This window comes from Muscardinus avellanarius (assembly GCF_963383645.1).
Source record: "Muscardinus avellanarius genome assembly, chromosome: 15".
Lineage (NCBI taxonomy): Eukaryota > Metazoa > Chordata > Mammalia > Rodentia > Gliridae > Muscardinus > Muscardinus avellanarius.
The window spans coordinates 42,946,179-42,972,156 of NC_137801.1; the positions used below are offsets into that span (position 1 = coordinate 42,946,179).

A 25,978-nucleotide genomic window follows, 5' to 3' on the forward strand; every position below is an offset into this window, starting at 1 on the left:
TCTTCTTCTTTTTAGTTTTGGTGGTATTGGGGATGGAACCCAAAGGCATTCTTCCTTCAACCTATACCCCTAGCCCTATTTTTATTATTTTGAAATAGAATCTCACTGAGTTGCAAAGGGTCTCACTTAGTAGTAGCTGAGGCTGTCATCAAACCATCATAATCCTGTCTCAGCCTCCAAAATGCTAGGATTACAAGTATATGTCACCATACCTGGCTTGTCACTTTCTTCTGACTTCTTATTTTCCCCCAAATTTTCCCTGCGACCCACTCTAACTGGAAACACATGAGAGAGGGAATCATGGGAAATATAGTTCAGCCAATTCAATTTGACCATTTACAAGAGTGTCGTGTGTTTTTTTTTTAACCTAGAGACATTCTACCTCTGAGCTATACATTCCTATTTTATTTTTTATATTGAAAAGATTCTCACTAATTTTCAGATTCTCACTAAGTTTCTGAAGCTGGATGCAAACCTGTAATTTTTCTGTTTCATCCTCCCAAGTACTGAGTGCAACCAGGCCTTGCCTGGGTTCTCAGTAAGTTGTTGAATAAATGAATGAATACTGTGAGAACTTCTCTTGAAAGTTCTCTGGGAGTCAGAACACCTAATTCTGGCTCTAACTTTTATAATTCAAACATCTTAAACAAGTCACTGAACTTTTTAAATCTTTATTTCCTTATTTCCTTTCCCTGCCTGTTAAATGAGACTTTTTATAAAGATTAGTTGATAAAATCTGAACAAGAGCAATTAGAATATTATAAAGTATAAAACAAATGTGTAGTGTTGTATTATTTTATTTTTATTATTAATAATTCAGTTTCCTCTTCAGTGGAGCCAGGGAGCTGGTCTACGGAAAGGGGAAGGGAAGAAAAAGAGATTAAAAAGTAATTCAGTTTTCTAATGCATCAACATGAAATTGATGGTTCCTGATCAATTTGGTTTACAAATTGCTAGAAAGATTAACTTAAATATATATAGAAATATATAGAAACACAGTCAGCTCTTCCTTGGCCTACAAGACTTAATTGTCAGACAACATACAGATACATTTTCATGTTGTGTTTTAGTTTTGAGACAAATGGCTTAGAGGGACAAGTAGGTAACTGGAACCACTGGTTACTCTGGGAACTGAAGAGCAGTGGCCATTCCTTGGATTCGAGTTGTGGGCATTGGATGAGGTTTCTGTTCTATAAATTTGGGCTTGCATTTCAAAACAGCCAAACTTGCTCAGCAGAATAAAGAAATCCCTTCGAAAGTTTTTGGTAAATATGGCATAAAGGAAAGGGTTGGCACAGGAGTTGATAGGGTAGAACAGAACCAGCAGAATCTTTGCCTTAGATACAGTGATGAGGGGCACCTTGAGGGAGGCAGAAATAGCAAAGAAAGAAATGGGCGCCATACACAGGAAGTCAGTGAAGATGAGTGTGGCCATGCGCTTGGCAATCTTGGTGTCACTAGAGGTGGACATGATGTTAGGGTTCCTCACTGTGAAGTATATATGAGTGTAGCAGCCACAGATGACCACAAAAGCTAGAATGTTGAGCACAAGGAGGGATATGACATACAGCTGTGACAAAGGACTGTCAATATCCATAGGCAGGCAGATGCTAACCTTCATGTAACTGCTGATGCCAAATATAGGAAAGAGAGCAACTGCAAAAGCAAAGATCCAGCCCATAACCATGATGCTGGCAGCATGATGGAGCTGCACCATGCAGTCCAGCTGCATGGCATGGGTGATAGTGTGCCACCTTTCCAGGGTGATGACTGTCAGAGTGTAGACAGATAGCTCACTGGCAAACACTGTGAAAAAGCCAGCAGCATCACAGCCTGTTCCAGTTTGCCAGTCAATGGCATAGTTGTGGTACTGGCTCTTGGTATAAATATCAACTGATGCTATCAGCAGCAAGTATATTCCAATGCAGAGATCAGCAAAGGCCAGATTACACATAAGGAACCAGGGAACCGTGAGTTTGTATTGGCTGGTAGTCAGGATCACCAGCACTGTGATGTTCCCAGTGATGGCCAGGATGCTAATGAACCAGATCAAGACTCTGAGGATGCTAGACCCCATTATATCTTCACATGGGTTGAATGCATCTGGCTTAGGGGAGCAGGTGACATCAACAACTTCATTGCATAAGTCATAGTCAAATTCACTGTACATCATGTCAAATCTTCTACTGTAACCGGACTCATCATCTTCTGTTGAAGGTACTCTCTGACCCATGGCCAAAGTCATATCATCAACTTCTTGCCTTAAAATAGACTTATTGCAAATTGGATGAAGCTCAGAGCTAGAAAAAATGAAAAAGGAATAGAATCAACAACCAACATTCTGAATATGGAATGGCAAATACATTACCATCTTTGCACAGGGTAGAAATAATGGAGTTTCTTCCTGAGATTGTTTTTCCTTCTTCTAACATCTTGTCTGCCCTTGGGGCTGAGCTCATGGGCTAATGCTGCTTAATGTAAATGAACATAACAACTTACTGTAAATGAACATAACATTTCTAGAGTCGGATGGCCCATGGGGGAAACCATCTGGCCACAACCTGAATGTGGGGAGGAAGGCACCTGGAACTAGCTAAATTTTGCTGGTAAGTGCAAATAATTAACAGATCTGGTAGCATCTCTACCTCTTTCCTTTCTCAGTCTCCATTCAGCTATCTATTAATATGCTTGGGAAAGACATGTTCCTTTATTTTTTTTACTCTGCTGCAATTATTGGAAGACCAGTCTGTTCTCTGACACAAATGAGAACTCTTTTATGTACACAAATTAGAGAATCAGAGTCTACAGTTAGTTCTCAGCCAGCCTCATTGTTTGGCTTGTTGGTACTCAGGCTAGAGGGAAGCCAGCTAATTTGCCTGAAATGTTATGCATGGGTCCTGTTCTTTATTACTCATTCCCAAGAGTCTATAAGTAGTAAATGTAACAGTACGGGGAAGAGGCATCAAAATGTATCAATTTGCTGGTATTGGAAAATTGCTGTTATAATCTCCAAAATGTAAAATATAGTCAGAGCTTAGGTGCTGTGCAAGCACTCAGGCAGGGAGGGGGCTGCAGCGATTACAATTCAGAGTTCCTCTTTGTTTTTGCCCTTCATTCTAATCATTAACCTATAGTAAAAGCCTTAGAGTCAACTGAAGCCTTTAGCCCTAAAATTACAACAGAGGCAGCTGGTGCCTCTGTTTACCTCCTCTCCTCTGGGATCTAGCTTGGGCATAGGAAAGGTAAACTTTGTGTGTGGCTTCAAAGCACCCTAGTTGATGAGCAACTAATACTGCTCAATACAATAGAGCCGAGGGCCAGGTAGATTCTTGACCCTTGCACTTAGTAAGTGCATTGTCTGGAGACAAAGAGGCACCACCTGGCTAAGGAATAAGTAACTAGCCCATTGCCTTGGTAGCACTGATGAGAAAGATACCAATACAAAATCTATTTAAAGGTTCGAGTCCTCAAAAGGGGCCAGAGTTCCATTTTCGGGCTCTCCAGCATACAGGTCAGAATGCTGCTTATTCCTTCTCTTCTCTATTTTCTACATATCTATTTCCTACTAATTTTGTAATAAAGATTTGTTAAAGCTACACTGAGCTGCCTGTTAGTTTTAATTTTTCTATTCAACCAACCTTAGTTGAATAAGAAAAATAACCCCCACCATTTCAAACCATAACAGCAAAGGGCATGAGTTTTTCCTTCAAGGTAAGCTTGGTTGTCTCATAGTAAGTAATTCCTGAGTGGATGCCCAAGAGAGAAAATGAAAGTTTCAAAGGGGTTATAAAAATGTACTTTGTTCCAAGACTATAACATCTGGGGACTCTGGATTTCCTTGGGCTCACTCTCTTATCTTGATTTTCCTTCTAGATCCAAACCATTGACTTTGCCAATAGGATGGAGGCACTTTTGAAGAAAGATTTGAATGAAATCCAGATGATAAATGTTCATCCCATGCATAAACACATAAATGTTCTACCAATTCTTTGTGTGTACATACAGAAGGTAATACTTATGTAGCAAAGGTTTGAGGAATGGATAGGGTTCACATCGGAAGTATTTGTGTGTGTGTGTGAGTCTGGAGATGGAACCCAGGGGCATTTGACCTCTGAGCTACACCCCTGCCCTATTTTTTTAATTCTTTATTGTGAAACAGGGTCTTACTAAGTTGAAGATGGCCTTACTAAGTAGCTGAGGCTGTCTGCGAAATACTATCCTCTGGTCTCAGCCTCCAGAATGCTGGGATTACAAGTGTATGCCACCACACCCAGCTCACATTTGAAGTATTTTTGAGTGGAAGAAAATCTACACACACACACACACACACACACACACACACACACACACCCTCTTTCTCTCCCAATGAGGTACATTCACAACATTTAATAATAATTTTTCTCCAACATTAACATAATCTCAGAAGTTGGAACATAATAGTAACTAAAACTTTTTGAAAGCCCTCAAGAAGGAGACAGGTGGCTGGAGGAATGCAGGAGGTACAGCCTCTATTTGCTTCTAAAGGACAAGTGCTTACTAAGTGTTTTACATACATGGCTGAACTTCCTTCCTGGCCCCAGTGAGAGGGACTTTTAAAGGAAAAAAACTCACCTCTTTAATCTCTGAAAAATGAATTGTCAGGAAACCCTTTTTCTTTGGTCCAAGGGATTCTTTCATCTTTTGTTTTATTTATTTATTTTTTGTGGTACTGGGGGTGAAACCCAAGGGCATTCTACCTCCAGGCTACACTCCCAGACATATTTTATATTTTACTTGGAAACAGCGTCTCTCTAAGTTGTTGAAAGCCTCACTAAGTAGTTGAGGCTGGCTTTGAATGTGTGTGATCCTCCAGTCTCAGCCTCCAAAGTGCAGGGATTACAAGCGTGCGCCACCATGCCTGGCTTCATCTTTTGTTTTAAAAGGTGATAGGGCTTCTCAATTCAGTAATAGGTTTCACTAATGAAGCTAAACAATTAACATACAGGTAGGTAAAAGTGAGTGGGACTGGAGTGCAGAAAATCTGGATTAGTAAGTAATCTTACAACAAAGGGGAGGCAATCTCTGGGATGGGGATATAGGGGACATGAGGGCTATTCTGTGGTTCCTAGTCTAACTTGTGACTCCTGAGTCCTGTCACTGGATTAACTGTAGCCAAGTCCTAGGAATAGACAGTAAGTAACCTGGTGCTTGCTTATTGTAATTTGGTTTATTGGAATGAGACCTGACTTAACCATCTAGAGACAGCTTTCACTTCCTAGGGTTTATAATCAGCTTCTGTGGCTATGCAGATGGTTCCTGCTGCAGCCACTATATTCTAAATATTGATGCTTCTGTTTCCTGATACAGAAGTGACACACAGACATAAGGTAGTAGTGGGGCAAGGCAAGCAATGTATGTTTCTGAGATGAGAAGAAAAACAATGGTGGTAGGCAAGAGAAGTAAAGTCTTGCCTTTGCAGTACCTTGGGAAATCCTAAGTATATTAAAAGTCTGGAATTCAGCTTAGGGTCAGTTTAAAAAATAGAACTTGTGAGCATACTTGTAATCCCAGAATTTGGGAGGTTGAGGCAAGAGAATCAGCTATTTAGTGAGGCCCTTTGCAAATCATTGAGACCCTGTTTCAAAAAAAAAATAGGGCTGGTGTTATAACTTGGAGGTAGAATTCTCCTGGGTTCCATCCCCAGTACCTAAAATATAGTACTTATGGACACTGATTAATCAATAAACAAATGCTTATAATATCCCAGAGCTTCGACTTTGAGCATCACAAAACATCTGGCTTTGGATTCAAACATAATTGAGGGCTTGGACCTGAGTTAGGTCAACATTGATCAGGTTTTTTAATATCTATCTCTGAGTCTCAGTCACTGCCTCTGTGAGAATGGAATAATGTCAACAATATTACCTTTGTAATATTAAATGAGATAATACCTGCAATAAATATTCAGCAAATGTCAGCAATGTGAAGATGAATGATGAATGGCAGTACTTATTGAATTCTTATTGGGCCCTCAGCTCTGTGTATTCACTTAGAACCCTATGACACAGTGCATCACTTTAAACTTGAACCTCATCACCAAACCATACTTCCAATGGTTTATAATTTTAACAATGCATAAATTTTAGAAAAACAACCCTGAGATTCTCTTCTGAAAAATCATGATAATTTTAGTGTGTGTGTGTGTGTGTGTGTGTGTGTGTGAGAGAGAGAGAGAGAGAGAGAGAGAGAGAGAGAGAGAGAGAGAGAGAGAGAGAGAGAGAGAGAGAGAGAGAGAGAGACATTAAATGTAAAAACCAACATCTAGTCGGGCATGGTGATGCACACTTGTAATCCAAGTACTTGTGTGGCTGAGACTGGAGGATCGCAGTTTGCAGACAGCCTCGGCTACTTATTGAGGCTTTCCATAACTTAGTGAGACCCTGTTTCAAAATTAAGAATAAAAAAATAGGGCAGGGGGTGTATCTCAGAGGTCAAATGCCCCTAGGTTCTATCCCCAGACCCACCCCCCCAAAAAAAAACCAACATCCATATTTTGATATGTTGTGAAATAAATGGAATTTCCCCTTGCAGAAACCCCTCAGGTCTTGATGGTAAGTTATACCAGGGGCCTAGAGGGGTGAGAGCTAAGTAGGCTACAGGGGTCAGGGAAGGTTTTCTGTTGGGAGGCAATGTAAGGTTTTCACTTATGGTTGATAGAACCCCATTCATTCTCTCTCTCTCTCTCTCTCTCTCTCTCTCTCTCTCTCTCTCTCTCTCTCTCTCTCTCTCTCTCTCCTCTCTCTCTCTCTCACACACACACACACACGGGTTCACAGGAGAAGGCTACCCACATGATAGAGCATCTAAAAATATTAAGAACATGACGCCGGGCATGTTTGCATACACTTGTAATCCCGCGCTAGGGAGGCGGGGACAGGAGGATTGCACAGGTTCGAAGCCAGCCACGCAGGCTGGATTAAGAGACCCTGTTTCCAAATAAAATGTAAAAATAGGTCTGGGAGTGTAGCCCGGAGGTAGAAGGGCTTCCAGAAACCCCAGTACCACCAAAAAAAAAAATTATCTGGCCTTTGAGCACATCTGTGAGATGTGCCTGATTCTGGATACTTTCCCAGTGTTGCATGCAGTTTCTGAAAAGCAGCTCATTTTTTCTTCAAATTCTTTAAATGGGTTGGGGTGTTCCCAGTTTCTTTGAAACTTTTTAAGGCATGTATGACCTATTTGGTTGGTTTTTTGTAGTTGTCTTTTAATTGGTGCATTGTAGTCATACATCTTAATGGAGTACAAAATTTTAGAGACATACATGCACACATCATTCAGCTCTTAGCCAATTCCTATCCCATTACCTCCCCCCTTCTCTTCTCCTGTTTGGCTTAGTGATTGACTTCTTGACATGTTTGTGAATGTACATCATATACATTAAGTAATTTCCTTCTTCTTCCCTCTTTTTCTCCTCAGTTAGGTTTCCTTATTTGCTCATCTATAGTATCTCCTTCTTCATCTAGAGTCCTTCTATGACCCATTTTTCCCTAGCTTCAGCATACTAAGAAGAACACCTCCTTTCTTATATTATATAACTAACTAATCTCATTTAGTATAATGTTCTCCAGTTTCAGCCCTTCCCTGTAAATTATGTAATTTTGTTCTTCTTTGTAGCTGAATAAAATTCCACTGTGTATATATTCCATAGTTTTGTAATCCATTCATCTGTTGATGGGTATTTTGGCTGGTTGCATAGCTTGGAAATTGTGAATTGTGGAGCTATGAACACAAATACACATGCATTAGTATGGTAGTTTGGTTTCCATTTTGGGGGGTAGATACCTACCCAGAATTGGTAGTATTGGATCAAATGATAAGTTTGTTTCAGTTATTCTGAGGATTCTCCGTACTGTTTTCCAAAGTGGGTGCACTAAATTGCAATCCCACCAATGAAGTATTAGAGTTCCAACTTCTCTACATCCTCACCAGCATTTGTTGTTGTTTGTGTTTTGAATGATTGCCATTTTAGGTGAAGTTAAAAAAAATCTCAGGGTAATTTTGATTTGTATCTCTCTGATTGCTAATGATGTTGAGCATTTTTTCATTCATTTATTGGCCATTTTAATTTCTTCTTTTGTGAAGTGTCTATTTAGTTCACTTACCCATTTTTTAAATTAGGTTATTTGTTTTCTTAGTGCTGAGTTTCTCTGTATATTCTAGAAATTAGCCCTCTTTTGGAGGAGTAGGTGGCAAAAACCTCCTTTTCTCTTGGCACTCAGTTAAGGTTCTTGATAGTTTATTTTTATTGTACAGAAGATCTTCAGTTTAATGTCATCCCACATATTGATCAACCTTTTAATTTCTTGTGCCTTTGGTGTCTTGTTGAGAAAGATTTTACCTGTGTCTATGTGTTGAAGTGTTGAACCTATGCCCTCTTCAAGAAACTGCAAGGTCTTTGGTAGGATTTCCAAGTGTTTGGTCCATCTTGAATTGACTCTTGTGCATGGTTAGGAAGTGGGATTTTTTTCCATTTTTCTGCTTATGGTTTTCTGCATATAAGTTTTGCCAACACCATTTATTGAAGAGGCTATCATTTTTCCAGTGTATGTTTTTGGTCCCTTTGTCAAAAATCAATTGGCCATAAGTGTGTGAATTTTTTTCTGAGTTTTACTCTGCTCCATTTGTCTGTGTCTGTTTTTGTGCCAGTAGCATTGTATTTTTATTACTAGGTCTTTGTAGTATAGTTTCAAGTCAAATATTGTGATTTATCCTACACAGTTTTTGTTTCTGAGAACTATTGTGGCTACTCTGGTTTATTTGTTGTTCCAAATAATTTTAAGGACAGATTTTTCTATGTCTGTAAGGAATGACCTTGGTAATTTAATGGGTATTGCACTGAATGTGTAGTTTATTTTTTGGAGGGAAATATGTCCACATTTGCAGATCAATGTATATTAAGGGTGAAATAATTGAGGAGGTTTTTAAAAAGGAAGATAATATCTCAGGCAGCTGCGCTAATGCTGGGATACTGTGCAAGAGTGGTAGAAAGGAAGCATTTGATCAAGTATAACTTGGGTTGTATCACTGAGTTTAGGAGAGGATGGAGCTTTGAGAACTACTCATATTCGATAAGTTCTTACATTTGATGGATCTTTTAAATGTCAAAAACATGTATAATCTTCAAAACCACAGCCCTTCTTCTCTCTCCAAGTTTTATCTATGATTCCCTCAATTTTTTAACCAGTCATGTACTGGGACTTAGATATGTTTATATTATGTGCTTTAAATTTACACTTCCTTTAACTGGCCTCTCTTGAAAGACTAAATGAAGAGATGGCCCAATATTTTTCCTCCCCTTGCATTACTAAGATCTGGAAGTAGATTAGAAGAGTTTTATGGTGTTCGAGATGTGTTATATATGTGCACCTAACTCTCAGGTATGGCACTTTTGCTTCTCTAAAGTTGATTTTGATGTTAGTAGCATAGAGCATTTGTGGAGTGCAAAGTATAAAATTGAAGGATAAATTAATACTGGTACAAAAGAAAGTGGGAGTAGATAGGGAAGATGGTGACCGAGTAAAGCAGCATCTAAGAATACTGCTGACAATCTCCATAGAGCCAGAAAATACTATCAACAGAAAAATAAAAGCTAAAAATACAAGGGACAGAGAAAAAGAAGACTAGAAGAACAACCAGAGAGCAGAAAAGAAACATGCCTCCTGTGTATGCGGTGGCGGCTGCCGCACTGACACCATCTTGCCACACAGATCCAGATTCCAGGGCTGAAAACAAGAAGCTGAATTGACCAGCTGTAGTCCAGTCAGATGTAATTCAGCAGTTCTTTAAGCACAAAGACTGGTTAAAATTTCCATCAGCCAGGACATCACACCCTTCAAGGATTCAGAGCAGAGCTCAAAATCAGAAAAGAAATATGACAGCCTCACAACTGAGGGCATGGCATCAATGCCATATTGTCAGCAGCAGCGGTGAGTTCACCACACCAACAAGAGCTACAGCTGAGTACTCACCTCAATCGTAAGTGAAATAGTGACCCTAAAGGGGAAATCCCAGTGCTGCACCCCCAGGGACTCATGCAGCTTTGATAAACTCCTTGGGTCTGAGTACCCAGTAAAGGAGTACTGGTAGCAGAAATTACCACCCCCTAGTCACAGTTCCCCAAGGGAAAATGCCCTGCCCGGCACCCTCAGGGTCTTGCACAGACATGACTAAGTCTCTGGGTCTGAGACTTTGTGGTATAACCCAGGGAAGGTGTGGTGGCAGGTGAGATTACAATACCCTCCAGAAATCCAGAGCACAATAAGTGAAGTCGTGGTGATATGGAAAAGAACCCAGAGAAGGTGGGAGTGGGATATGCTGTTGATCATATCACAAGCTCAGACAGACTCAGGCTTTGATCAGTGGAAAGTGTAGGGGTAGCCTTATGCTTAACACTAAACCCAATGAGTAGCATCTCTGGGAACACCACAGACATCCCAGTTGTGGTGAACAGGGAGAAGTCAAACTAGCCCAGCTCTAGCTATGGAGAACAGAGACTCCTACATTGAGTTTGGTCTCAGAGTCATACACTAAAAATAGAGGCAGGGAGAGACTTAGACTCCAAATTGGTAGAAAGTGTGGAGGATGCACTTCACTCAATATTAAATTAAGCCCCACTGGTATCAACCATCTGCATAGACTGAGAAGACTCAGAGAACTGGACTCATTGAGGGAAAGGTGCCAGTGGCACTTGGTATCTACAGAGAGAGAGACTGCTGAATAGTCATTTATTTATAGAATTGCATTAATTTGTTATTGGCATTCTTTTTTGTGTGTGACAATTTACACATTTTTCTTTTTTTTGGGGGGGGGGGGTTGTGGTGTTTTTTATGTTTTTTTGTTGTTGCTTTTTTTAACCCTCTTCCCAAATCCTCTTACAAGCTTCTTCCCTTGTACATTCCTACTCTCTCCTCTCTATCCCTTTTATATCTTTCTCTTCTTTTTATTGCTCCCTTGTCATGTATTAAATCCACTTCATATCACTATACCAGAAACTCTACATTAGTTACTAGAATACTACTACATTTGTACTATCTCTAATCTCTAGTATATATTACCTTACCAAACTCATATCCTCATACCATTTACTCCTTCACTTCCCTCCTTACTCACTGTTGAATGCAATACAATTTTCCCTTGAATATACCAGCTGACATCTAGAGACTGATAGAAATGCACCCAAAGCAATAGGTACAAACTTCTGAAATCATGGGAAGGAGGAACAAAAATGGAACAATGAGCTCTCACTACCCCACAATAAAAGAACCTGATAATACAGAAATGCAGAGATCTCCAGATGATCAAATCAGGAATGTAACTGTAGAAAAAATACAGGATTTTAGAAAAGAATTTAGAGAAAGCCTGAAAGAAATAAAGGATACAATCATTGAAGAAAAGGCATCAATTCAAACTAAACAATTGAATAGACCACATGAAGAATAGAATCTTGCTCCTAGAAGATGATCACTCCAAAACCAAATGTATACTTTATAACTTAGAAAACATAATTCTACAGCAGGAATTGGACATTGAAGAAATATGAGCCCATCTTAAAAGAGCTAACCTAAGTATACTTTGCATAGAGAAGGGAAAATAAGGTAATATCAAAGGGGTCAACAATCTTTTCAAAGAAGTAATAGCAGAAAAAATTTTAAACATAGAGCAAGAGGTCGATACAAAGGTTCAGAAAACTTATAGAACTCCCTTTAGACAAGATCAGAGAAAAGGTTCCCCACACTACATAGAAGTCAAAATGACCAATGTAGAAGCCAAGGAGAGAATCTTGAAGGCAACAAAAACAAAAGGCCAAGTGACATTCAGAGGCAAACCAATTAGAATAACTCCAGACTTTCCAAACCAAGTCACAAAAGCAAGAAGGGCCTAGAGTAACATATTCCGAACTCTGAAAGAAAACAGCTTCCAGTCAAAAATTCCTACCCAGCAAAACTATCTATCAAATTAGATGGGGAAATAAGAAGCTTCCATGAAAAACAGAAGCAGAAGGAATTTATGTCTTAAAAACCAGAGCTAGGGAAAATACTCAAAGAGATTAACTGCGAGAATGTGGAGAAATGGGAACTCTAAAACATTTTTGGTGGAATTGCAAATCACTGCAACCACTTTGGAAAACAGTATGGATAATTCTTAGAAGAATGGGAACAATTTTACCATTCAATCCAGCAATACCACTTCTGGGTATCTACCTACCCAAAAGAAATGAAAACAAACTACCAAACTAATGCATGTGTATTTATGTTCAAAGCTGTACAATTCACCCTTGCCAAACTATGGAACCAGCCAAGATGTCCATCAAGAGATGAATGGATTACAAAACTGTAGGATATGTACACAATGGAATTTTACTCACTCATTTAAAAAAAAAACAGAATTGCAGCATTTACAAGGAAATGGATGGAACTGGAGGATATTATGCTAGGTGAGATTAGTCAGTCACAAAAAGTTAGAAATCAGATGCTTTTTCTAATATAAAAAATTTTTTCTAATATGAAAAGCTAAGGTGAAATGAGTCATAGGAGGAATTCCAGGTTAAAAAGGAGATCCTATAAAGGAGCTATTAAGGCAACCTAAATGTGGGGATTGGAGGGGGAAGAAGGAAACTCTTTAAAGCACATGATGTACTTATTCATATCATAGTCAACCACTAAGCCAAGCATGGGAGGGAGGGATGTGAAGGGATTGGGGTGGGGACTTGGGGGGGGGCTGGCAGGGTGATGTGTACATTTATGTCTACAAAAGTTTTTTTTAACCCATTATGATGTATAAATACAAAGAACCAATAAAAAAAATTTAAAAATAATGAATAAAAAAGAAAATGGAAATTATTAAGTATCAGCCATGAGTCAGGCACTATGTTTGATGTTTTTATGTGTTTTTAATATTTATTATATGGTATACTATGTGGGTAGCCCTCTCTTCTGAACCAATTTGTGTGTGTATGTTTGTGTGTGTGTGATACTGGGGATTCAACCTAGGGCCATTATTGTACTTCCAAGCTACACCCACAGCACTATATAATTTTTATTTGGACCTAAGGTCTTGCTAGGTTGATGAAAGTTTCACTACTAGCTGAGACTGTCCTTGAATCTCTGATTCACCTTTCTAAGCCTCCCAAGTACTGGGATTACAGGTGTGCATCACCAAGCCTGGTTTCTGTGGATCTATTAAAAAATTGAGTACAGCCTTCCTTCACCCTTCACAATACTGACTCTTTGATCTAAAATATTCTCAAGGGCTTTAGTATGGGAATTCTCTCTACAGAAAGCCTCTTTATGAAGAGATATGTAGATGTGATAACTAAGTCCTACACCATAGAAATGCCCACACAGGATACAGGGATAGACAGAAGACTCACATTTGTTGTCTCCAGTTTGCGAAGGCACAGCAGTGGCTAGGGTAGGTAAGGCTTGCCTCCAGAAGGGCCACAAACTTTTCCAGACCAGGAAGCTTTTTTAAGTTGTAAGTTGACCTGGCCTTCAGCTTCTTAAGATTTTCTAAGCCATAGGTAGGCAGAGAATGGATCCTTGTTCTTGAAATATCTCTATAAGGAAAAAAGGTAAATATAACATGATTATTATAGGCCTAGAATTTTCTGCTTTAAGATTGAAAAACAGCAGACATTCTAGTACAGTCTTACATAGCTGAGAAGGAAGATTTCAGTTTATCCTACTTACCTTGCTTATATCAATATTTGGCTATCACAAATATCAAGATATTTGTGTTGGTAGAAGCCCTGGCTCTTGTGTTCCTGATGGGAGAAATTAGGTATCATGCTGAACAGGTATACTTGCACCCTGGCTGGTTTTAGACCCAGTTCTTGCTGGTGAGTAGAATTAGTCACATCTCTTTCCATAGTCTAACTATTAATACCCACCAATTTGCACAGGTTTGAGAACTTGAGTCTATTTTTTCCTACTATAACACTAGCCATAAAATTATTTCTGGAAAACTAGAGTGGAATCTGTGACCAAGTTTCAGAAAAGGATAAGAGAGCACATCTTAAGGGGAGAGTAAGCTTCAGCACAAAGTCCAAGCAGAAGAGAGTGGTAGTTATAAGCTTAGCTTTCATGGCAGACTTTCCTGCATATATACCCTGCCCTATATGTATTAGATTTGTGAACTTGATTAAGTTATGTCACTTGTCCATATTATTGTTTCCTCAGCTATAAAATGGGAGATAGAAATCAATCAGAGATTGTAATCTACATCAGAGCTTGCAAAAACTAAATTACATAAGGAATGCACAAAGACAATACCCAATGATTAGCAGCTATTGTTAGTGAACATCACATGCACACACACACACACAAACACACACACACACACACACACACACACACACACACACACACACTCCATAACCTCCACAACAACCAGGGAGAGGAGGTGTGTGAAGCAGTTGTTGCTTTGTAGGACAATCTCTAGATGACCCAGAAGAGGTCTAATGGAAGCCAATACAAGTAGACAGTTAACCAGACCCCAGTGCCCGGAGGGCTGTGAGTACTATTCTTTTTAACACGAACACAAATGAGGCAGGTGCTTTTCAGCAGCACCATTCACTGGTAGCTACAATCCTTGAAACAAAGACTAACAGGTGAGAGTGAAGAGACTTAAATGGCATCAGCATGGACCTGTTGGAGCCAGGTTTTTGCCAAGAATGGATACGTCTGATGGGGATGGTATCAAGTGACCAGTACCTTTACAGATCCTTGCATATACTTGAGGAAGAAAAAAAATCTATTAATTTTTCTTCTTTATGGCTGAGTAAAATTCCATTGTGTGCATATCCCATCATTTTGTAATCCATTCATCTTTTGGTAAAGATCTTGGCTGGTTCCATAGTTTGGCAATTATAAATTGTGTGGCTATGAACATAGATATGCGTGTGTTAGTTTGGTAGTTTGGCTTCCATTCTTTTGGGCAGATACTCAGATGGATGGGACTGTAGAAAATTATGCTAAGTGAGATTAGTCAGTCACGAAAAGTAAAATATTGAATGTTCTCCCTAATATGCAGAAGCTAGGGAGTAAAAGGGTCACAGGAGGAACTCTAGATAAAGGAGGAGAAACCATAGGTGAGCAAATGAGGTGACCTAACTGATGAGGGTGGGAGAGAGAAGAGGGAAATTCCCTAATGTACATAATGTGCATTCACAAACATATCAAAGTCAAACAGCAAGCCAAACATAAGAAGGAGGAATAGGGGAAGGAATGGGCTGGGAATTGGGCAAGGGATAAATGAGTAATGTGTGTAGCTGTGCCTCTACCATTGTGTGCCCCATTAAGATGTATGACTACAATGCATCAATTAAAAAAATCATTTAGTGTTGGCTTTCCTTGTAAGTCAGAACAGTAAGCACTCAGAGCAACAAAACTTGGGGTGTAAGTAAGTATCTGCTACTTCATATGTTCTCACATTTTGGTGAAAATTACATTCTCAAAATCTCCCCTCTTGTGTCCTTCATTTTTTTGCTTAAATATTATCATGGCTTCCTATTGTCCAGTGAAGCCACCCCTTAACTTCTGCCCTCTTTGTCATTTTCTTCTTCTTCAAATGCATAAAAGTTGTCCATATGTGATGTTAAGTTTCTCTTCTCACAGTCTAATAAAGTTTCTCTCCAACCCTTTGAGAAATAATGCTCGCAAAGGCCATTTTGGGTTCTAACTTTGATCTCTCAGTTACCTTGCACAGGAAAATCACTCCTTCTTCCTGAGATTTTTTATTTTTATTTTTATTTTGCAGTACTGGGGATAGAACCCAGAGTCATTCTACCTCCAGGATATACCTTCATATCCACTTTTAAAATTTATTTGGGAACAGGGTGTCTTAAGTTCCTGAGAGCCTCACTAAGTAACTGAGGCTGGCTTCGAACCTCTGCAATGCTCCTGTCTCAGCCTTCCACGTGCTGGGACTAAAAGCGTGCACCACTACACCCAGCTCTTTTTAAATTTTTCTATTGGTGCATTGTAGTCATACATCTTAATGGGATAAAAGACTTGTGTAGACATACATGCACACATCACCCAATTAGCCCATACCCAATCCCCATCCTACTCCCTCTCTATCTCTCATTCCCATGCCTGGATTAGTGATTGACTTTGATATGTTTGTTTAAGTACATCATGAGCATTAGAGAGTTTCCCTCTTCCCCCTTCACATCCCCTCAATTAGGTCACCTTATTTGCTCCTCTGTAGGATCTTCTCCATCTAGAGTTCCTCCTGTTACCCATTTCTCCCTAGCTTTCTCATATTAGGGAAAACATCTGATTTTTTTTCTTTTTTGTGACTGACTAATCTCACTTAGCATAATGTCCTCCAATTCCATCTATTTCCCTGTAAATGATATAATTGTTTTTGTAAATGATGCTTTTGTTTATGGCTGAGTAAAATACCATTGTGTACATATCCCACAGTTTTGTTATCCATTCATTTGGTAATGGACATCATGGCTGGTTCCATAGTTTGAAAATGGTGCATTATGCAGCTATGAACATAGATATGCATGTATTAGTTTTGTAGTATGGTAGCCTTTCTTTTGGGTAGATACACAAAAGTGGTATTGCTGGATGAAGTGGTAAGTTTGTTCCCATTCTTCTGAGGATCCTCCATACTGTCTTTCAAAATAGTTGCATTGATATGCAATCCTACCAACAATGTTTTAGAGTTCCCACTTCTCCACATCCTTGCCAGCATTTGTGGTTGTTTGTGTTTTGAATGCTTGCCATTGTAGTTGGAGTTAGGTGAAATCTCAGGGTAGTTTTGATTTGCAACTCTCTAATTGCTAATGATGTTGAGCATTTTTTGTGCATTTATTGGTCATTTGAATTTCTTCTTCCATGAAGTGTCTATTTAGTTCACTTGCCCATTTTTTAAAATTTATTTTATTGAAAGTAAATGTTATACATTTAATCTGTATTTGGTGCCCTCTCCCCACCTCGTTTCCCTTCCCCCTTCCCGATACTTAATACCCAGGCTAACCTTGCTATATTTGTACTTTTACACCTATTTGGAAATAGCCGCTCATCAATCAAGTTCAGCCTCCTTCCTCTCTTAGTTTTCCATTCAAACTTTGCTGAGATTTCCCTTCCATTATCTGGAGTCCCTCTGGTATCCCCAATGCGCACTCGTTTGGGCATATTAAAGGAAACATATGTCCCTTCTCTTTCTGTGTTTGGCTGATCTCACTTAACATAATGCTTTCCAGCCCTTTCCATCTTCTTACGAATGACGTGATTTTGTTCTTCTTTATAGCTGAATAGTATTCCACTGTGTGTATTTCCCATAAATTTGCAAACCATTCATCTGTTGATGGGGGCCTAGGTTGTTTCCAAATTTTGGCTATTATAAATTATGCTGCTATGAACATAGGTATGCATATGTTGCTGTAGTTCTCTGTTTTCAACCCCTTTGGAAAAATACCCAGGAGTGGTAAAGCTGGATCATATGGTGGATCTATTCCCAGTTTTCTAAGGAATCTCCACACCTATCTCCATAGTAGCTGAACTAGTTTGCACTCCCACCAACAATGGTATCAAACAATAATAAATGGCATCAAACAATAGTAAATGCTGGCGAGGATCTGTTTGATTTCTTTATGCTTGCCAATCTGACTGGGGTTAGATGGAATCTCTGTGTAGTTTTGATTTGCATCTCCCTGATTGCTAATGATGAGGAACATCTTTTCATGAATCTATTGGCCATTTGTATCTCTTCTTTTGTAAAGTGTCTATTCATTTCAGTTGTCCATTTCTTTATTGGGTTGTTTGTTTTGCTAGTGCAGAGTCTTTTGAGCTCTTTGTATATTCTGGATATTAGCCTCCTATCAGAGTGGTGACTGGTAAAGATCTTCTCCCATTCTGTAGGCTTTCTCTTTAGGTTCTTGATGGTTTCCTTTGATGAGAAGAAGCTTTTTAGTTTGATGCTATCCCACTTGTTGATTCTTGCTTTAATTTCCTGTGCTTTGGAGGTTTTGTTGAGAAAGTTACTGCCTGTGCCTATATGTTGTAGTGATGAGCCTAGGTTCTCCTCTAATAACTTCACAGTCTCTGGTCTTATTTGTAAGTCTTTGATCCATCTCGAGTTGATTCCTGTGCATGGGGAGATATAGGGGTTTAGTTCCATCTTTCTACTAATGGATAGCCAGTTCTCCCAGCACCATTTGTTGAAAAGGCTGTCTTTTCTCCAGCGTATGAGTTTGGCCCCTTTGTCAAAGATTAATTGACTGTAGGCATGTGGATTTGTTTCTGTATCTTCTATTCTGTTCACTGGTCAGTGTACCTGTTATTGTGCCAGTATCATGCTGTTTTTACTACTATTGATCTATAGTATAGTTTGAAGTCTGGGATTGTGATGCCTCCTGCGTGATTCTTGTTGCTGAGAATTGCTTTAGCTATTCTGGGTCTTTTCTTTCTCCATGTAGTTCATGATTGATTTTTCTAGGTCTGTGAAGAATGTAGTTGGTATTTTAATGGGAATTTCATTGAATCTATAAATCATTTTTGGCAGAATGGCCATTTTGATGATATTTATTCTGCCTATCCATGAGCATCGGAGGTCTTTCCATCTTCCAAGGTCTTCTTCAATTTCTTTCTTTGATGTTTTATAGTTTTTGTTGTAGAGGTCTTTTACATCTTTGGTTAGGTTTATTCCTAGCTATTTATTGGTTTTGAGGTTATAGTGAATGGAATTGTTTTATTTCTTTCATTGTGGATTCATTGTTGGTATAAAGAAAAGCCTCTGATTTCTTTAGGTTGATTTTGTATCCTGCAACTTTGTTGAATTTGTTAATTAATTCCAGAAGTCTTTTGGTTGAGTTCTTAGGGTCTTCTAGGTCAAGGATCATGTCATCTGCAAATAAGGATAATTTTAATTCCTCTCTTCCTATTTGAATTCCTTTAATTTTCTTCTCTTGTCTTATTGCTGTGGCAAGAGTCTCAAGGACTATATTGAAGAGGAGTGGTGATAGTGACATCCTTGTCTTGTTCCTGATTTTAGGGGAAATTATTGCAGTTTTTCCCTATTCAGTATAATGTTGGCTTTGGGTTTGTTGTATAGTGCCTTAATGATGTTGAGGTATGTTCCTTTTGTTCCAATTTTCTGTAGTGTTTTTAATATGAATGGGTGTTGGATTTTTTCGAAGGCTTTTTCAGCATCTATTGCTATGATGATGTGGTTTTTATTCTTGATTCTATTTATGTTGTGGATGACATGTATTGATTTGTGTATGATGAACCAACCTTGTTTTCCGGGATGAAACCAACTTGGTCATGGTGTATTATTCTCTTGATATGGTTTTGAATGAGTATGGCTAGTATTTTGTTTAGAAATTTTGCATCTATGTTCATTAAAGATATTGGTCTGTGGTTTTCCTTTCTTGAGGTATCTTTATTTGGTTTGGGGATTAATGTGATACTGGCCTCATAGAAGGAATTTGGGAGAGTTCCATTTCTTTCAATTTCCTGGAATAAGTTATGAAGTATTGGTATTAGTTCTTTACTGAAGGCTTTGTAGAATTCAGCTGGAAACCCATCTGGGCCTGGGCTTTTCTTTGATGGAAGAATTTTTATTGACATTTCTATTTCATTGTTTGCTATTGGTTGATTTAGGCTTGCTATGTCCTCTTGGTTCAGTTTAGGTAGGTTAACTGTGTTTAGAAATCTATTGATTTCTTCATTGTTTTCTTGTCTAGTGGAGTATACATTTTTAAAGTAGTTTCTGATAATCCTTTGAATTTCTTCACTATCTGTGGTGATGACTCCTTTTTCATTTCTGATTTTAGTAATTTGCATTGATTCTCTTTTTCTTTTGGTTAGGTTGGCCAGGGGTTTATCAGTTCTATTAACCTTTTCAAAGAACCAGCTTTATGTTTTGTTGATTCTTTGAATTTTTTTGTTCTCTATTTTATTTATTTCTGCTCACATTTTAATAATTTCTTGTCTTCTTCTGGCTTTGGGGTTGGACTGTTGCAGTCTTTCTAGGTCCTTGAGTTGTGCCAATAGGGTCTGAACTTAGTGATTCTGAGTCCTTATGTGGGCACTCAATGCAATAAACTTTCCTCTTAATACTGCCTTCATAGTGTCCCAAAGATTTTGGTAAGTTGTGTCTTTGTTTTCATTTATTTCCAAAAATTTCTTTACTTCTTCCCTAATTTCTGCTCTTACCCATTCATCATTCAATAGTGTATCATTCAGTCTCCACATATTTGCATAGTTTCTTTTGAGTTTCCTGTTGTTGATTTCTACTTTAATTCCATTATGGTCTGAAAAGATGCAAGGAATTATATTACATCTTTTGAATTTTCTGGTGCTTTTTTTGTGTACCAGGATGTGATCTCTTTTGGAGAAGGTTTCATGGGCTGATGAGAAGAATGTGTATTCTACAGTTTCTGGATGAAATCTTCTGTATATGTCTATTAGGTCCATTTGGTTTATAGTTTTCTTTAGTTCTAAAGAGTTTTTACTCATCTTTTGCCTTGAAGATCGATCCAGTGGTGTGAGAGGCATATTGAAGTCTCCCAGAATTATTGTATTTGGGTCTATTAGAGATCTGATGTCCTGAAGGGTTTGTTTTACAAACATGTTTGCATTCACATTTGGAGCATAAACGTTTACTATCATTATATCATCTTGGTGTATTGTTCCTTTTAATAGAAGGAAGTGCCCTGATTTGTCTCTTCTGATGTGTCATAATTTAATGTCTGTTTTGTTGGATATCAGGATTGCTACCCCTGCCCTTTTTTGTTCTCCAGTAGCACGGTATATCTTTTTCCATCCTTTCACTTACAGTTTGTGAGTGTCTTTGGCTGTTGAGTTTCTTGCAAACAGCATATATTTGGGTTATGTTTTTTGATCCATATTGCCAATCTATGTCTTTTGATTGGTGAGTTAAGTCCTCTGACATTAAGAGTTGTTATTGAAATATGATTTCTGTTTTCTGTCATTTTGTGTTCTGTCATCTGTTTGGTAGCTTTGTCTTTCTTCTTTACTTAGAAGATTCTCTGATCACTTTCCTCTCTTTCTGCTTCTGAAGTCTGCTTCTTTTTTCTTCTTTATGGTTTATTTCTTTAAGTATTTTCTCTAGTGTTGGCTTTGAATTCATAAATTTTTTGAGATTTTGTTTATCTTCAAACACTTTTATTACACCGTCTACTTTGAATAGTAGTTTTACTGGATAGAGCAGTTTTGGTTGGAAGTTATTTTCTTCCAAGGTCTGGATCACATCATACCAGTTTCTTCTGGCATTCATGACCTGGGTTGTATAGTCTGGGGTGATTCTTATTGTTTTGCCTCTGTGTGTCACCCGACCTTTTGTTCTCACTGCTTTTAAGATCTTTTCCTTAGCCTCTATGTTAGTCATTTTGACTATTATGTTGCGCGAGGAGGTTCTTCTCTGATCTTTTCTTAATGGTGTTCTGTATGTCTCTTGAACATGAAGATCTATCTCTCGTTCCATGTTTGGGAAATTCTTCGAAATTATTTCTGTGAAGAGATTATGGAAGCCCCTGGTCTGTACCTCTATCCCTTCTTCCATGCCTTTTATCCATAAGTTAGGGTGTTTCATGTTGTCCCAAATTTGCTGTATGTTTAGGTTTTGTTGCTGTAATGACTTCTGCATACTATTGATTGTGTTTTCGGTGTTGGATGAACTGTCTTCTAACAGTGATATTCTACTTTCCATTTTCTCTAATCTTCCAGAATTTCTTTCTATTGCTGACTTCATTTCATTTATTGACTCTTTCATTACATTCCAAACCTCTTTCTGATTCTTTTTTAAAGTTTCTAACTCATCTTTTATCTCCCCTAAACTTGTTTTAAATCCTTTCATCATATTGTAGATCAAGATTCGGAAATCCCCTTCCTGCATTTCTTGCAGGTCAGTATTCGTGATTTCTGTCATTTCTCTATTATTCCTAGTTCTCATATTTTCACAGTTCTCAGGTCTGCTTTTCTGCTGTCTTCCCATCATTAGTGGGTATTATTTTTAGCCCAGTCTTTGTATTAGGACTTTAGAAAAGACATCCCCCAGAAAAAAAAACTTATCCCCCCAGAAAACCAAAAACCAAAACAAACCCAAAGACCCAAAAAGTAAATGAAACAATACCAAACCACAATAGTAAAAAATAAAATATAAAAGGATATAAAAATAGTAAAAAAATAATAATAAAAAAGATAACAGTCCTACTATGTTGCTGATATATGGTGAATCTTGTATTTGCTTGGAGTGTCCCCTTGTGGCCCTGTGCAGGTATTGTGCTTTAAGGTCTCTTCTTGGGTCTCAGAGTTGAATTGGCCCACTTTGCGCACACTGGCACTCACATATATTGTACTCACTGTGTGCTTGCTGGGTCCATGGCTCCTCTGAATTCACGCAGGCAGTCCAATCTGTGGCTCTGAAGCTCTGGCAGCTCTCCCGTATCCTGCTGACTTTTCACTCCCATGGTGAGCAGGTCCACTTCCCGGTCCCTGCCGAGATCTCCAGACGTGTCTATGGGGCCGCCTTTGTTGGGTGGTGATCTCCGGGCGTGTCTGTGGGGCCGCCTTTCCTGAGTGCCACTCAGGAGCTCCAGTTTGCTAGCAACTTCAGGTTTTGGAACTCTCTGGTAACTTTCAGACTTTGGGGCTTCTCTGGGAATGTTAAAGACCCAAAAGTCCCATTTGGGCCAGTGGCCCTGAGGTCACTGCACCTGCGCTTGCACTCCACCAGCAGCCGAGTCCCACTTGCCCATTTTTTGATTGGGTTGTTTTCTTAGTGTTGAGTTTCTTGAGTTCTCTGCATATTCTAGATATTAGTCCTCTATTAGAGGAGTAGGTGTCAAAAATATCCCATTTTTTTGGCTCTCAATTGAGGTTCTTGACAGTGTTCTTTGCTGTACAGAAGCTCTTTGATTTCATGCAAGCCCACATATTGATTAACCTTTTAATTTGTTGTGCCTTTGGGGTCCTGTTGAGAAAGCGTGACTATGTGTTGCAGTGTTGGAAGTATGCCCTCTTCAAGAAGCTTCAAGGTCTCTGGTTTGATTTCCAAGTCTTTGTTCCATCTTGAATTGACTCTTGTGCAAAGTGAGAAAGTGGAATTTATTTCCATTTTTCTGCATATGGTTAATCAGTTTTGCCAGCATCATTTGTTGAACAGGCTATCATTTTTCCAGTGTATGTTTTTGGATCCTTTGTTAAAAAATCAATTGGCTGTCAGTGTTTGGATTTGTTTCTGAGTCTTCTATTCTACTCATTGGTCTATGTAACTGTATTTGAGCCAGTACCATGCTGTTTTATTACAATGGCTTTGTAGTATTATTTAGTCAGGTATTGCGATTTCTCCGGTATGTTTTTTGTTGCTGAGAACTTCGGCTCTTCTGGTTTGTTTATTGTCCCAAGTGAAATTAAGGACTGATTTTTCTATGTTTGTGAGGAATTATCTTGGTAATTTAATGGGCATTGTGTTGAATCTGTAAATCACTTTTGGAAGTATGATCATTTTGATTATATTTATTCTGCCTATCCATGAACATGGAAAATCTTTCTGTCTTCTAAAATTGTCTTTGATTTCTTTTTTCAATGTATTAGAATTTTCTTTTGTAGAGATCTTTTACCTCCTTGGTTAAGTTTATTTTACTAAGTATTTTATTTTTTTGTTCAAAATCCTGAGTGGAAGTGTTATCTGGATTTATTTTTTTCAGTGGATTTTTGGTTCTTGTACAGAAAAGCTTCTGAATTTTTTAAGATTGATTTTGTATTCAGACATTTTGCTGAATTTGTTGATAAGTTCTACAAGCCTTTTGGGTCAGTTTGTTGGATCTTCTAAGTATAGTATCATATCATCTGCAAATAGTGAAAGTTTGAGTTCTCCTTTTTCTATTTGTACTTCTTTGTTTTCCTTTTCTTGCTTTATTGCTCTGGCGACTTTCTCAGGAATTATATTGAAGAGAAGTAGTGATAATGAACAACCTTGTCTTGTTCCTGTTTCTGGGGGAAATTCTCAAAGTTTTCCCCATTTAATATGATGTTGGCTGTGGGCTTCTTGTAGATTGCTTTTATGATGTTGAGGTATGTTCCTTCTATTCCAATTCTCTGCCTAGATGTTTTTTCTTGGTATCACTTTTTTTTTCTATTTCTTCAAACATCTCCTTTATGATTTTTTTCTGACTTCTTCCTTTTTTGCGGTACTCTGAATAGAACCTATGGGCATTCTATCCCCAAGATATACCCTCAGCTCTATTTTCTTATTCTTTATTTTGAAACATGGTAGTTGCAAAGGGCTTCACTAAGTAGCTGAGGCTGTCATCAAACCGTGATCCTTTTGTCTCAGCCTCCCAAATGCTGGGACTACAAGCGTGTGCCACCATGCTCTGCTTTTTCTGACTTCTTTATGATTTTAAAATTTTATTTCACTTCTCTTACATCTGTTCTGTAAAAGTCAGTATATTTCCAAACTTAGACTGAACATAATCTCGCAAGGTGCTCTTACCTACTCCCTTGGTTTTATTACCAGGCATATGCTGGTGTCTTCTAAACACATATTACAGTTCAGATTCTGTTCCAGAACACCAGGCCAGATGGTCAGGTGTCAATTGGAGCATTTATGACTTGTATAGACATCAAAATTTAACTTACATTTTTATAAGTATGTTCCTTATTTTATTTTTACCATATCAGCGAATGACTTCTAATTGTTTTCCTTTTGTTCAAAATAAAAAAAACTGAAAGTTATCCTTAAGCCCCTTCTCTCTTTCACTTGGATATTGGTCTCTTATCCTCTCAAGTATACCTTTTAAATCTTATAAATCAGTCTATTTGTCTATTTCCCTTCTCTCTTATTTTAATGAAATCATTATAATCTCTGAATAGGTAAATGTAATGGCCTCTTAATCCTTCTTCCTAGGACTATTTCTTTTCTCAATGTAATCTTAGATTATAGATTGAATGATGTTTTGTGTGTGTGTGTGTGTGTGTGTGTGTGTGTTGTGTGTGTGTGTGTGTGTGTGTGTGTGTGTGTGTGTGTGTGGTATGGTACTGGGGGTGGAGCCCAGAGGCTTTCTACCTCCAGGCTATACTCCTAGCCCTATTTTTAATATATTATTTTGAAACAGGGTCTCACTAAGTTGCTGAAAGCCTCACTAAGTAGCTGAGGCTGGCTTCGAACCTGCGTGATCCTCCTGTCTCAGCCTCCCAAGCACACGGATTACAAGCGTGCACCACCATGCCCAGCTTGAACGATATTTTAAAATGTCAATCAGATTATGGCTTTATGCTCAAAATCTTTCAACAATTTTCCATTGCTCTTAGAATGAAGAACTAATCACTGGATATGATGTGCTGTAAAAAGGCCCTAGGCTTCTATTCCTTTGCTAATTATCCATGGTGCCTGGAAATCTGCCGCCTTCTCCCTACAGCTCCTGGCTTTTTACACTACCAAAGATATATTTTAAAATAGAAAATCTTTCCCAATACTGGTACATTAATGCATTTTGAAGCCTCTTTCCAATACTGGTATACTAATGGTCACCTTTAGTACTTCTGTCCTCATTAGATGTAAATTACATTAACTTTGTTCATATTAATTCAATCTTCCATATTCTTACTGATTAATGATGAGTACTATTTGTGCTATCACTAGTGAGAGAAGGACATTAAAATATTCGTTTGTGACTTATGAATTATTGTATATTTGTAGTTTTGTCAATTAATACTTCATATATTTTTAGGCATATACAATTTTAGAATTTTTATAGCACCCTGGTAACTTTATTCATATCTACTATTTATCTCTCAATTCTGAGAGATTTCTGTCATTTTATGGTCTCTCCCTGACTTCCTCTGTTAGGATGAACATGGATTTTACCTTTCACTTACTCTGTAGGATAGTTTATCCAGTTTTAAGTTATTTTACCATTAATATACTAGAATTTTTAGTCTAGTTTATTTATTTC

General features: G+C 38.2%; 1 protein-coding gene across 1 annotated transcript; it reads right to left on the bottom strand.

The window, feature by feature from the left end:
* Positions 1 to 1,066: 1,066 nt before the first annotated feature.
* FSHR (follicle stimulating hormone receptor) lies at positions 1,067 to 22,402 on the bottom strand (the record flags this gene model as incomplete). The annotated part of the gene is made up of 3 exons (XM_080711365.1): positions 1,067 to 2,300; positions 13,409 to 13,594; positions 22,383 to 22,402. 3 exons carry the CDS (start codon positions 22,400 to 22,402, stop codon positions 1,067 to 1,069), a joined length of 1,440 nt encoding a protein of 479 aa, XP_080567491.1.
* Between the last annotated feature and the right edge of the window lie 3,576 nt (positions 22,403 to 25,978).